Here is a 14,174-nt window from a genome sequence, read left to right as displayed (position 1 = left end):
TCCATCCCTTTCTATTTGTCAAATAGAACTCCAGCGGTGGACTAATCCTTCCCAACAACATCACTGGTCCGACCCCCAGCCCGACCCCCGGCCCGACCCCCGGCCCGACCCCCGGCCCGACCCCCGGCCCGACCCCCGGCCCGACCCCCGGCCCGACCCCCGGCGCGGCGCCGGTCCGACCCCCAGCCCGACCCCCGGTAAACACTGTGTTGGAAAAGGTAGGTCACTTCCCATTGGTCCAGTATTTAGTTCACTCATTTTGTGGGGAAGAGTTTATAACCTTCGCTGTGCCACTAGCCCTTTTCTTCCTCCCCCCACAAACCCACTGAGCTGGCGAGCAACCTGGAATCTAGCTCGAGAGTGGAACTCTATCCCTCCAGGTGCGGTGTTTCCTGCTGCATTTTCAAATATGGATTTAAAGGGATGTCTTTGCCCTTTAATGCGGTGAGTTACAAATGCTGTTGGGGCAACCAAGGAGGAGTTCAGTGACTTGAGCCACTCAATGTTCCAATTCTTGGACCTTATTCTGCACCGTTCCTCTAATGATGGGCATCATTTGTACAAACCACTATTCCAAGAGGAACTGGAAGGCACAAGAGACAGTCACAAGGGAAAAACTTGGAGCCAAGACTTGGCATGAACTTGGCCAAGTAATAACAGTGAACAAGACATGCTGATTACAAGCCAAAGAGTAACAATACTGTTTGACATCATTTGTTTTTCTTCACTAGTCAGATCAGTGTATTTCCAATTGACTGATGAGAGTGAAACACAGGAGAGATGGCATGAGGCTACCACAGAGGGTCAAGGAAAGGACATCAACTGTGGGACGGCATAGCATCAAAAGGGGAGGCCCGGTGCAACTCCTCACCCACAGCATGTGTGGATAAACTGATTTTAAAAATCCATTTCAATGATTTCCCTCACTAAGGTAGGGTTGCCAACACTCCAAGATTGTCCTGGAGTCTCCAGGAATTAAAGATTAATCTCCTGGGCACTGCTGCCAGCAACAACCCGGGAGAAAAATCAGCAGGGCATTAAAAGAAAGTGTGTGTTTTTAAAATTTTGTTTATTAGTTATAAAAATATTGGAGATGAGAAAAGAGGCTGTTTAATTGGGCGGTGCGGTCGAAGGCAGGAGGAGGTCATGTGGTGAAATCTCCAGGAATACGTCCAACTAGATTTGGTAACCCTACACTAGGGGGAAGGGAGATCACTCAGTTAGTCAACTGCCAGAATTATAGTTGAACAAATAAAGCAAGAAATTTTAGTGAGAGGTTGAGGGGGGGAAGGGGGTCAGGTATTTTGGAGTCCACAATCAAGCAAATGAACCCCAGTAAATAATGATAGTTGATGTACATGTGTCAGCTGTGCCTCAGAGGGTATCACTCTCGACAATGAGTCAGAAGGTTGTGGGTTCAAGCCCCACTCCAGAGACTTGAGCACATTATCTAGGATGACACTCCCAGTGCAGTACTGAGGGAGTGCTGCACTGTCGGAGGTGCCGTCTTTCAGATGAGACGTTTAACTGAGGCCTTGTCTGCCCTCTCAGGTGGACGTAAAAGATCCCACGACACTATTTTGAAGAAGAGCAGGGGAGTTCTCCCCGGTGTCCTGGCCAATATTTATCCCTCAACCAACATCACAGAAAAAGATTATCTGGCCATTATCACATTGTGGGACCTGGCTGTGTGCAAATTGGCTGCCGCATTTCCTATATTACAACAGTGACTACACTTCAAAAGTACTTCATTGGCTGAAAGGCGCTTTGGGACGTCCAGAGGTCACGAAAGGCACTTTAGAAATGCAAGTCTTTCTTTCATTTGATTTCTAATGAATGTTTCACTCGAATGAGCCCCAAAAAAGCAAAAGCTGGGTATTTTCTGAATCTGGTCTTTAAACTGTTGAGTGAAGAAATGGACCTCCCTCATCTGCCAAGGAAATTTCCATTTCCCTCCACTCTTACACCACCTCAAAGGCCAGGAGTGCACCCACCAACTAAAGCTTCCCGAGCAGCCATGGGTTCACTGTATTAAGGAGAAAGCCTCACCTTGTGAACCCTATCAAAATAAATTAGTCAGAAAAAAAAAACTGAAGATTCGCATTAACATTCTCTGGGGGTTTTCTCTCCAACACTTTCTGCCAATTTTTTTGTCACCAACAGTAAGTGCCGAAATGATCAGTTGTACTAACTTGAAGGAATTACTAAGGCTGACTGTGGGAGCTCAAATCATTGTCAGAGACGTGTTATTAACTCAGCATCAACTATTATATTTTAATCCAACTCTCCTGCAACATTAAGCTTAGTAACCCTTTCAAGCCACTCACTGTTCAACAAAAAATATTCCCCCACCATCCAAAAAAAGGACAACGTAATTCTTCAATCTCTAATACAGGTCCCAATGTCAAACCTCCTGTTTTAAGCATTCTATTATTTGTCTTAATTAAACAAAATAGAGGCAGACTGTTAGTGGGACTCCCTGCACCAAATGTTAAGTAACCCCCAAAAGGTGTCCTTTCTGATGGTCCTCCACCTCTAGTTCAGAACACATGAGATTCACATCCCATCAAGAGCATACATAAATCATCAAAAGGACAAGTCGCTAAGGGTAGCTTTCTATCACCGTCATTAGTCACGTCCACAAAACAACAACTTGCATTTATATACCACCTTTAAACGTAGTAAAACGTCCCAAAGCACTTCACAGGAGTGTAATCAGACAACAAATGCTACCGGGGCAAAGAAGGAGCTATTAGGACAGGTGACCAAAAGCTTGGTCAAAGAGGCAAGATTTAAGGAGCATCTTAAAGGAGGAGGTGCGGAGAGGTTCAAGGAGGGAATTCCAGAGCTTAGGACCGAGACAGCTGAAGGCACGGCCGCCAATGGTGGAGTGAAGGAAGTAGGGAATGCGCAAGAGGCCAGAATTGAAGGAGCGCTGAGATCTCAGAGGGTTGTAGGGCTGGAGGAGGTTACAGAGATAGGGAGGGGCGAGGCCATATTGGGATTTGAACACGACAATGAGAATTTTAAAATCGAGGTGTTGCCGGACTGGAATCCATTGTACGTCAGTGAGCACAGGGGTGATGGGTAAACGGGACATGGTGCGAGTTAGGATACAGACAGCAGAGTTTTAGATGATGATGAAGAGGTAATGGCTTTAACCTTTTACCAATTTTAAACAGCTGATTAAAAAAAATTAGTTGTGTTTTCAATTTGAGTAGAAAGATTGTAAGTTAATTTGTAAAAAGGAAGACTTCATCAAAAGGAACATCTTTGCAGAAAATATATCAACAGTTCCTTGGTTCTGCCACCTCAGCAGCAGCCTCACATAGATCAGACTTACACAAGAAAGTTTGGTTATCTTTATACAAACCAAAAGTGCTCTTAAACGGGACTCCATGATTTTACACATGAAAAACAAATGCAGTGTGTGGCTACAATTAGCAAGACCTTGTGAGACTATTACTGTACTGGAAATGCCTCAGTTGGATACAATTATAGCCCCCCTCGCTCCATGTGTGTATAACTGAAGACTTATCTACCTGCAGGTGCTGAGAGAGTTCAATGATATCTTTGCCTGGTCCATCAATTTCAGTGAGAGGCTGAGATTTCTTGGTTACGAACTGCTCGATTTTTTGGAAAGTCTTTTCAAAAAGCTCCACTTTGGCCCCGAGTTTTTCCAGTCTGACTGTTTTTTCTTTGTGTCGGTCGCTGGCCGCAGAGAATCGTTTGATGAGTTCGTCCATCTTGGCCTGTAACGCAAAGGCAGTGGACGGATCTGCAGTCTCGATGAACTTGTTGGCCTTCTCTTTAATCGCACTGATACTGCTTTGGCGACTTGCGATGTTCTGTTCCAGTGCCTGAAGGAAAAGTGTACTAGCGTTTAGTTATATGACTAAGCGGTTATTTTAAGCACTATAAATTCACAATGAGTGTTTACAATTGGCTTTCATTAATCTACTACAAGAAAGAAAGATTGCATTTCTATAGCACCTTTCACGACCTCAGGACATCCCAAAGTACTTTACAGCCAATGAAGTACTTTTGAAGTGTATTCAGTGTTGTAATGTAAGAAACATGGCAGCCAATTGGTGCACAGCAAGGTCCCACAAACTGTGATGTGTTAATGGCCAGATAATCTGTTTTTGTAATGTTGTTTGAGGGGTAAATATTGGCCAGGACACTGGGGAGAACGCACCTGCTCTTCTTTGAAATAGTGCCATGGGATCTTTTACGTCCACTTGAGAGGGCAGACGGGTTTAGCATCTCATCTGAAAGACGGCACCTCCGACAGTACAGCACTCCCTCAGTACTGCACTGGAGTGTCAGCCTGGATTTTGTGCTCAAATCCCTGGGGCAGGACTTGAACCCACAACCTTCTAACTCAGAGGCAAGTGCGCTACCCATCGAGCCGCAGCTGACACAATAAGCAGTAAGCACAATCAGCAACACAATGCTGTTCCAGTCACAAAGAATCTTTAACTATCGTATATATAGAGGTGGTTATATCGTATGAACTTCACATAACAAGTACAGGACCATCACGGAAAACAAAATTCCATCGAAGGGAACGATTAGGGAAATAAACGATTTTACATAGAATCTACAGCATAGAAACAGGCCAATCGGCCCAACTAGTCCATGCCGGTGTTTTCATGCTCCACATGAGCCTCGTCCCACTCTACTTCATCTCACCCTATCTGCATAAGCCTCTGTTCCTTTCTCCCTCATGTGTTTATCTAGCTTCCCCTTAAATGCATCTATGCTAATCGCCTCAACTACTCCATATGGTAGCGAGTTCCACATTCTAACCACTCTCTGGGTAAAGATGTTTCTCCTGAACTCCCCATTGGATTTATTGATGACTATCTTATATTTATGGCCCCTAGTTTTGGACTCACTCACAAGTGGAAACATCTTCTCGATGTACCCTATCAAACCCTTTGTAATTTTAAAGATTTCTATCAGGTCACCCCTCAGCCTTCTCCTTTCTAGAGAAAAGAGCCCCAGCCTGTTCAGTCTTTCCTGATAGTTATGACCTCTCCGTTCTGGTATCATCCTAGTAAATCTTTTCTGCACCTTCTCCAGTGCTTCTATATCCTTTTATAATATGGAGACCAGAACTGTACTCTAAGTGTGGTCTAACCAAGATTATTTATAAGTTTAACATAACTTCTCTTATTTTAAATTCTATTCTTCTAGAAATGAACCCCAGTGCTTTGTTTGCATTTTTTATGGCCATGTTAACCTGTGTTGCTACTTTTAATGATTTGTGAATCTGTACCCCTAGATCCCTTTGCTCGTCTACCCCATTTAGACTCTTATTTTCCAAGGAGTATGTGACCTCCTTATTCCTCTTAACAAAATGTACCACCTCACATTCATCTATATTGAAATTAATTTGCCAATTACACACCCATTCTGCAAGTTTATTAATGTCTTCTTATATTTTGTCACAGTCTTCCTCAATATTCACTATACCTCCCAATTTGGTGTCCTCTGCAAATTTTGAAATTGTACTTCCGATTCCAGAGTCCAAATCGTTGATGTAAATTGTGAACAACAGCGGTCCCAGCACCGATTCCTGTGGAACACCACTTCCCACCCTCCGCCAGTCTGAGTAACTACCGTTAACCCCCCCCCACCACTGAATTAGTCAATATGAGGATTCATTTTGCACAGCTAAAATCACTGATATCAAGAAGGGCCCCATTTTTATGGGAGCTTTCTCTGTATGAAGTTTATTCCTAAGGGAGTTTAATAGGAATTGCCAAAAGAGTTTCTGTATCTGTGTAGTATTCACTACACTTCACACAAAGGGTAGTGGAAATCTGGAACTCCCCCCCCCCCCCCCCCACTAAAAAAAAAAGCTGTGGGTACTGGATCAATGGAAATTTTCAAAACTGAGATCGATAAGATTTTTGTTGGGCAAGAGTATTATGAGATATGGAACCAAGGCGGGTAAATGGAGATATATGAGACAGATCAGTCGTGATCTAATTGAATGGCAGGGCAGGCTCGAGGGGCTGAATGGCCTCCTCCTGTTGTAATGTATCCACTATCAATGTGAGTCATTTTGCAAACATCTGCTTCCATTCTCTTGATGAACAGGATAACCAAAATTAATTTTTCAGGCAGGAACCATTGGGTACTAACTAGCTCGATCCCTCAACAGTATTCCACTGAGTGTGGGCAGGTTGGATAAGATCAACAACCACACCTTTGTAAAAGGAACAAATCGAGGTCATATGCCCTAACTTTCAGGCCCAATACCCACCATGATCTGGCACAAAATGTAAATTTGTACGCTTTTATTTAAAAAAAATAACCACAACAATATTCTTTAAGACAGGCCCATCGGGAGAGTTTCACAATTCATGTCCCGACAGTTTAATAATTTACAGCATTTTACTACATTGCCAAGTTTAAAATGAACAAAATTATACATAAGATTCAAAGCAAGACTGACTCTTCATTTAAAAACATAAAAATGAAATTAATATTTACAAAAAAAAATTTCAGTCATCCTAGAGGTCGGGGGCAAAGCTTCCACCCTTGAACCACACAGACCACGAGGGTCCCCGGTTTAAGCCCTGGTCTGTGCAGAGTTAATTATCATTAGTTTGGGGAGCCACGGTGGTGGGACTGCTGTTACAATAGGCTCCAGTATCACTGGGTCATGGGAGAGAAAACAAAAGGCTGCCACGGTTTCCACTCGAGTGCTTTATGGCACCCACTACAGGATGGGGATGCGTTGGGGGATGCCAGGCCAAGGCAGGACTGTGAAAACTTCCACAGTTGGATAGCTTGCTGACCCTCCTTATCAAGCAATGGAGCTAAGGCCTTCAGAAGAGGAGAGGGGATGAAAATGGAAACTGATATTCATAATTTGAAGTTTTAATTTTGCTGCCTGCAATTTAAAATACCTATGAAATATTACCATGTTCAATTTGAGTGTATACACAAAAGTTTTGTCAAGTGGAGTGGTCCAGTACTTGTTCTGAGACCCTAATTATTTTTGTTCTCATTTACTGAAACTATATTTATGATTAATGAATGTTTGGAACTGATTTTCAATTTAAATTTTTGGCATAAAATTTTTCGAACACTGAGCAATATTGAAACATCCCATAGTGATTAAAGTCAAAAGAACACTTTTAAATGCCGTGTGTCTGATTTTTGCAAGTACATACACATTTGATTTTTAAACGTTTATACTCACAGCATTTTTACTTAATGCCTCTTGAATGGTGGCAGAATTCAAAGGCATCTCCTCTTTACCTTCCAGGCTTTTTTCAATACTTCCCATCCAATCAAGCATTTCATCCAAACCATCCTGAACACTCAGGGACCGTGTGAGTGTCATCTGTAGCCTCTCGTTACGGTCATTGGCCGATTTGGATAAATTCTCATATCTCAGCACGACATCATCTATTGAGAGGCAAACTTCAGTAAGTCTCGTGTTGTACCAGTGCCCCCACTCACTATTATTTAACATCAGTGAGGGAAGCTCATACGGTTACAGGTATTTATAGTACATTTCCAATTCTCTTCCAAATAACATCTAATCAAAACAATTCCACAAGTGATTTAAACAGACAGCCTGGAATTTTACAAATATCCTGCGCTCCTCCAATTCAGGCCTCTTGCGCATTCCCGATTTTCATCGCTCCACCATTGGCAGCCGTGCCTTCAACTGCCTGGACCCCAAGCTCTGGAATATCCTCCCTAAACCTCTCCGCCTCTCTCTCCTCTTTTAAGAAGCTCCTTAAAACCTACCTCTTTGACCAAGTTTTTGGTCACCTGTCCTGATATCTCCTTATGTGGCTGGGTGTCAAATTTTGTTTGATAACTGTGAAGTCTTCCACAGTTGGATAGCCTGCTGACCCTCCTCATCAAGTGATGGTGCTAAGCCTTCAGAAGAGGAGAGGCTCCTGTGAAGCGCCTTGGGTCGTTTTACTATGTTAAAGGCACGATATAAATGCACGGTATAAATGCAAGTTGTTATTGTTGGTTCTGTGTCTAAGCTCATCGGATCACCAGAGAACATCGGAAAATCTTGTCTGTAAAGGAACCCACCCAGTTTTCTTTCTATTCAACTGAGTGAAGGAAAATCTGACAGGTTCCTTCACAAGCCAATTTTCCGATATCCGCAGTCCTCCCACAATCCAGTGCACCTGAGCACAGACACCAAAGCAAAAAAAAAATGGGCCCCATTGTTGTTTTTTATTCAGCTTTTCCATATTGGGATAGACTTGAAGGAATTGAGATCACAGTGTCAGCTGTGGCTCAGTGGGTAACACTCTCCCCTCTGAGTCAGAAGGTCGTGGGTTCAACTCCCCCTCCAGGGACTTGTAGCACACTAGGCTGACACTCCCAGTGCGGTACTGAGGGAGTGCTGCACTGTCGGAGGTGCCGTCTTTCGGACGAGATGTTAAACCGAGGCCCTGTCTGCCCCCTCAGGTGGACGTAAGAGATCCCACGGCATTATCTTGAAGAGCAGGGGAGTTCTCTCTGGTGTCCTGGTCAATATGCATCCCTCAACCAACATCATTAAAACAACCTGGACATCAGGGGCTGCTCTCCTGTGGATTTAGTTACTAAGTACAATTGCCAGCTAGTATGGAGCTTGCTTTTAAGCTCCGATGGAATAAATATTGGAGATAAAGAAAGGCTATTTGAAGATCACTCTATGGCCTTTGACTGATAGATTCCTGAGAGAGAGAGAATTATTCTATCTACTACTAGTGGTAGAGAGTGGAACTTGCTACCACACAGAGTGGTCGAGGCGAATAGCATAGATGCATTTAAGGAGAAGTTAGATAAACACACGAGGGAGAAAGGAATAGGATATGCTGATAGGGTGAATTTAAGAGGGGTGGGAGGAGGCTCGTGTGGAGCATAAAAACACCGGCACAGACCATCTGGGCCGAATGGCTCGTTTCTGTGCAGTAAATTCTACATACTAATATATTCAATCTGATTAACATACCCAGATTATCTTGGATTTCATCGCGATTCAGTAGGAGGTCACCGTCAGTACTCATAAGTGCATCAACTGCTTTCCTTAGCTTCTCAATCACAGTTTGATGTCCGGACATCTGACCCTGCAGAGCCTAATCACAGTAACAAAAACTATTCGTACCATGAGACACAAACAACACTAGAAAAATATGCACAAATTATTGGAGAATGCATGGATTTTGACCTTGGCTTGCTCCAGCTGCTTCTGAAGGTTTTTGGGATCTGCAGCAATGGCCTCGGTCAACTGGGTTTTTGCTGCTTCCTCGGAGGCTTGTAACCATGGTAGGAGCCCGGATGAGATTTCCTGGTACTGGCTGTACTTATCCACCACATCTCTGAGATTTTTACCCAACAGGTTGCACTGGAGTGGAGGGAGGGGGGGGGGGGAGGAGGGGAGAAATCAATCACAAAATGACCAATAATCAGATGAACCAAACACAGCTTGTTATTGTACCCTAACAATGTTTGTCTGGGCTACTGTTTGAAGATATCGATGTTAAAATGCGACCCACACTGTATTATTGGCTGAGGTTTTCCACGTGTGACCTTGCCAGTGACATAGCTAGAAATCAGACATTAAAACAATGAAGCCTTTTTTTCACGCTGCTCTGGTTTGAGCATAATGTCAAAAGTTAATTGATTTGGAATTTCTTTCCTGCGTTCTCCAACAAAACTCAAAATTAATGGACAAGTCAATGAAATTAACAATGGGGCTCTTTTCTCTGGAAAAGAGAAGGCTGAGGGGTGACCTAATAAAGGTCTTCAAAATTATGAAGGGGTTTGATAGGGTAGACGTAGAGAAGATGTTTCCGCTTGTGGGGGGAGACCGAAACTAGGAGTTATAAATATAAGATAGTCACCAATAAATCCAATAAGGAATTCAGGAGAAACTTCTTTACCCAGAGAGTGGTGAGAATATGGAACTTGCTACCACAAGGAGTGGTTGAGGTGAATCATAGATGCATTTAAGGGGAAGCTGGATAAACATATGAGGGAGAAAGGAATAGAAGGATATGCTGATAGGGTGAGATGAAGTAGAGTGGGAGGAGGCTCGTGTGCAGCATAAACACCGACACAGATCAATTGGACCAAATGGCCTGTTTCTGTGCTGTACATTCAATGTAATTCTATGTAAAATTAACAATGTTGATTCATCTAAAAATCAATGGTACCAACATAAAATGACTTAATGAAACACACAGTAAAAGACATTTTAAATGATGGAGGAGAGCAGCCCAGTAAGAAAATTGTTCCTGGTTCACCAATTCATTTTGTTTAGATGTAAACCTTAGAAATTCAATAACTCATTTAGGAGGGAGAAGGAAGGAAAGGAATGAAGATTACCCTCAACAAACATCTGTACAACATGCTTCTCTAGAAATTGTAAACAATTTTACAACACCAAGTTATAGTCCAACAAATTTATTTTAAATTAAATTCCACAAGCTTTCGGAGGCTTCCTCCTTCGTCGGGCGGATGGTGGAAATGTGCTTCTCTAGAAACACATAGAAGTTACAACACGGATACAGGCCATTCAACCCAAGCAATCACACACGAGCAAACAGTTCTATTCACGTTTCTCCACTCTGTTCCCATATCCCTTCAACACATTTTCCTTCATTCACCTATCCAATCTAATCTTCAATGTTGACATAGTTTTTGCCACAACCACTAACCCGGGAAGTGAATTCCACAGCCTCAGAACGCTCTATGTGAAGACATTTCTTCTGTCTTCTGTTCTAAATCTCTTACATGATCTTGTATTTACATAGAATTTACAGCACAGAAATAGACCATTTGGCCCAACAGTTCTATGCCTGTGTTTATGCTCCACAAGAGCCAATTTATGAGCCACATACAGTCTATTCCTCTTAATTCAAAGTCACCTAGTTGAAATTGTCAGATAATTCAATTTTTTTGAGCAAGATATTCACTGTATCGTGTTCCACCCCTCCCAAAGCACCAAAACGGCTTTAATCAAAGTACGAATGATATTCTCTGTGACCATGACTGTGGTGTATTATCCCTCCTTGTTCTCTGCAGTCTTTGACATGATCAATCACACCAACCTCCTCAACGCCTCTCCTCCATAATCCAGCTCAGTGGGACTGTCCTTGCAAGGTTCCACTCTCACCAATCCGAGCGTAGCAAGCGCGTCTTTACCAATGACTTGTCTTCCCACCCCCGCCTCAGTGGTCTCGCAAGGATTCATCCTTCTCCCCTCCCTCTCCCTCCCCAACCACCATACACCCTCCTTTCTCCTTTTCACCTATTTGCTACCCCTCAGCAATATCCCCCTCACTGGCCACACACACACAGGCTGAACCAGACGGTTCGCAGCTTGGGCATTCTACTCTACCCCAAGCTGAGCTATAAAAGGCAAGTTATTGTTTCTTTTTTAAAATGTTGTTTAATTGAAATTGTTGGACAATTCTTTATTTTTGTATGAAAAATGACTTGAATTATCAGGATTAAACAGCATGCTCTTTGCTTTCTTCATGGTAATGCCTGGGGCATCAGGGCCAAGTCTGATCCTGTATTCACCCTACGTCCACACACTTGGACTTTCCAGTAGGAGTCACTGGACAATTGGGAGCAGAAACTCTTCCTAACCCAGAGGAATGCCGAGACCAATTGCAACCGATCAGTTAACTCAGTACCAGGGACTGACGTCAAACACAGAACCTTCTGGGCCCTTATTGCTCGGGATCATTGCGAGTGTTACGCTGAATCCATTAAAACCACAGAGCGAGTCTATTACTAGTTCTGCATGCTTCGTTAACTTACTGATTGTGGTCACATCTTGATATATAAATATTTACATAGGAAATCAGATTCCATATTCACCCCTAATCTTTGATGTAAAACAGTTTATTGCACCATAAACAGCCATTGTGATGACAGTTACGTTACCACATAAGGCAATGCCATCTAGTGGCCTCAGTTATCCTGTTAAGCTGCACCACGTTTAAGTCACGAATGAAAGAAAAGCATATTGCCTTTCGTGACCTCAGGACATCCTAAAGCACCTTACAGCCAATGAAATACTTTCTGAAGTGTAATCACTGTTGTAATGCAGGGAAACACAGCAACCAATTTGCGCACAGCAAGGTCCCACAAACACATCGGATAATGCCATGGGGACCTTGTACACATTGGCAGATGGAGCCTTCCCGATTTAACCTCTCATCTGAAAGACGCCACCTCTGACAGTGCGGCACTCCCTCAGTATTGCACTGAAGTATCAGCCTAGATTTTGTATTCAAATCTCTGGAGTGGGACTTGAACCCACAACCTTCTGACTCAGAGACGAGAGTGCTACCCACTGAGCCATGGCTGACACACAAAAATGAGATAATAGTTAACCAACTCTTATTTTAGACTGCCTTATCTTGGCAAGCTTAGATCATCTGGGAAAATAAATTTCCTTCAAGTTTCTGTAACTGAAAATATTTTCAAAAAAGAATGCAGACTAAATTCAGAATATTTAGTTTACTTCGTGTCAAAATCTTCCTTCAGCAGTGAGGTGGTTAAAGGTGGTTTAGTAAATTGGTTAATGTTACAGTCTAGAAATGAGGTACAAGTGCTCACTTAAACTAAGTATGAACACAGAACCAGTGTCTGACTAGATAATTAGGTATTTACCTCAAATATTCAGTGCAATACACACAATGTTCAGCATTAGTAAGGTGTAAGGCTTGCTTGTCAAGAATTAAATTAATTTTCAGTCTTTATGTGTCCACACTAGCTCAATTTAAATCCATCTTTAAATTAAGTGCATTACACTGCCATTTATACACGGGAACAGGGGCCTCAGTTACTTGACGTAAGTCTTGGTATAACACTCGAGATGAGGCAATCTGTGGGTTTCCAAAAGTTGAAGGAACCAACTCAACTCTCAGTCGCCAGTGAAAGTGAAGACAGAATTGGCCAAAAAGCATGGCTTCTTCCAACCTGAGTGAGACAGATCCTCCCAATTCACCCCCATGATTTCACTCACACTTTACCAGCACCGTGTTTTTCCATTAACGGAAGCAGTCTAGAAGTAAATATATCTTTTAAATTGCATGTCATGGCCTGCATATGTGTTGACTCTAAACAGGTTTTCTATTCCTCACATTTCTCCCGCTGCTGGAAAAGCACCAAACAAAACTGCTGTCCTACAAGGGGAGCAGGCGGGCTTTGTCATCCCGATGGCAGCCATGACCCTCTCAACCACATCCCCTCCACCTGATCATCCCCCAGAGGCATGTACAGATTTACAAGAGTATTAGAAGGCAGAGAGGAGACCTTACCTTAGAGTGCAGAGATTTATAGCACTCGCTGGCCACCTCCAGTTGGCTCTGTACCAGGGCACAAGTAGCAGACGTATCAACACGAGGTTTGGCACCTTTGCCCAGGTCCAATTTGCTGCAGGACTGAGCAGCATCGAGAACTCTTTGACCTGAGATAGTGATGTACCTCAAGTCACCTTTGTGAGAGATAACATCTTCAGAAAAGCTTTTCTGCCTCTGCAGCTGGCCAGAGAAAGTGTCGATGTCAGCGGCACCAGATCCAAGGTCCTCCAGCTCCTGTTCGGACTGACGTAACCAGTTTTCAAATTCACTGTGATCAGTGGTAAACTTCTGCAGCTCATCCTGCACGGTCTGTATCAGTTTCATTCTGGCTTCAGACTGGGCCAGTGTGGTCTCGTACTGAACCTTCAACTCGTTCAAGTCCTGCTCCAACTTCTCCCGCTCCTCTGGAGCGATACTCGGGCCTTGTTTCTGCAGGAAGGCCTGGACTGATTGTGTAGATATAATGTAGGCCTGCTGTTGTGACACAACTTGTTGATGATGAAGCTGTTTTCAACAAAACGCATAAAGAACAGTCACCGTGTGAAAACACGAGCTTTGTAAAAAAAAACAAATCACATGGAAAAAAACCCCAAATACTCAATGAAAGACTTGCATTTATATAGCGCCTTTCAGAACCTCAGGACATCCCAAAGCACTTTACAGCCAATGAAATACTTTTGAAGTGTAGACACTGCTGTAATGTAGGAAACATAGCAGCCAATTTGAGCACAAGGTCCCACAAACTGTGATGTGATAATGGCCAGATAATCTGTTTTGGTGGTGTTGTTTGAGAGATAAATATTGGCTAGGACA

General features: G+C 43.1%; 1 protein-coding gene across 9 annotated transcripts in view; it reads right to left on the bottom strand.

The window, feature by feature from the left end:
* dst (dystonin) overlaps positions 1-14,174 on the bottom strand; it is a 394,574-nt gene that overhangs the window by 151,296 nt on the left and 229,104 nt on the right. For all 9 annotated transcript variants that reach the window (XM_067984067.1, XM_067984069.1, XM_067984065.1 and 6 more), the window contains 5 exons: positions 13,320-13,865; positions 9,209-9,385; positions 8,993-9,116; positions 7,223-7,431; positions 3,543-3,860 (listed from right to left, as the gene is read on the bottom strand). In XM_067984067.1, the coding sequence (XP_067840168.1) occupies positions 3,543-3,860; positions 7,223-7,431; positions 8,993-9,116; positions 9,209-9,385; positions 13,320-13,865 (1,374 nt within the window). The remainder of the gene's footprint in view (positions 1-3,542; positions 3,861-7,222; positions 7,432-8,992; positions 9,117-9,208; positions 9,386-13,319; positions 13,866-14,174) is intronic.

The sequence above is a fragment of the Heptranchias perlo genome, chromosome 5, assembly GCF_035084215.1.
Source record: "Heptranchias perlo isolate sHepPer1 chromosome 5, sHepPer1.hap1, whole genome shotgun sequence".
NCBI classification, from domain to species: Eukaryota; Metazoa; Chordata; class Chondrichthyes; order Hexanchiformes; family Hexanchidae; genus Heptranchias; species Heptranchias perlo.
This window is presented reverse-complemented; position numbering and strand designations above follow the sequence as displayed.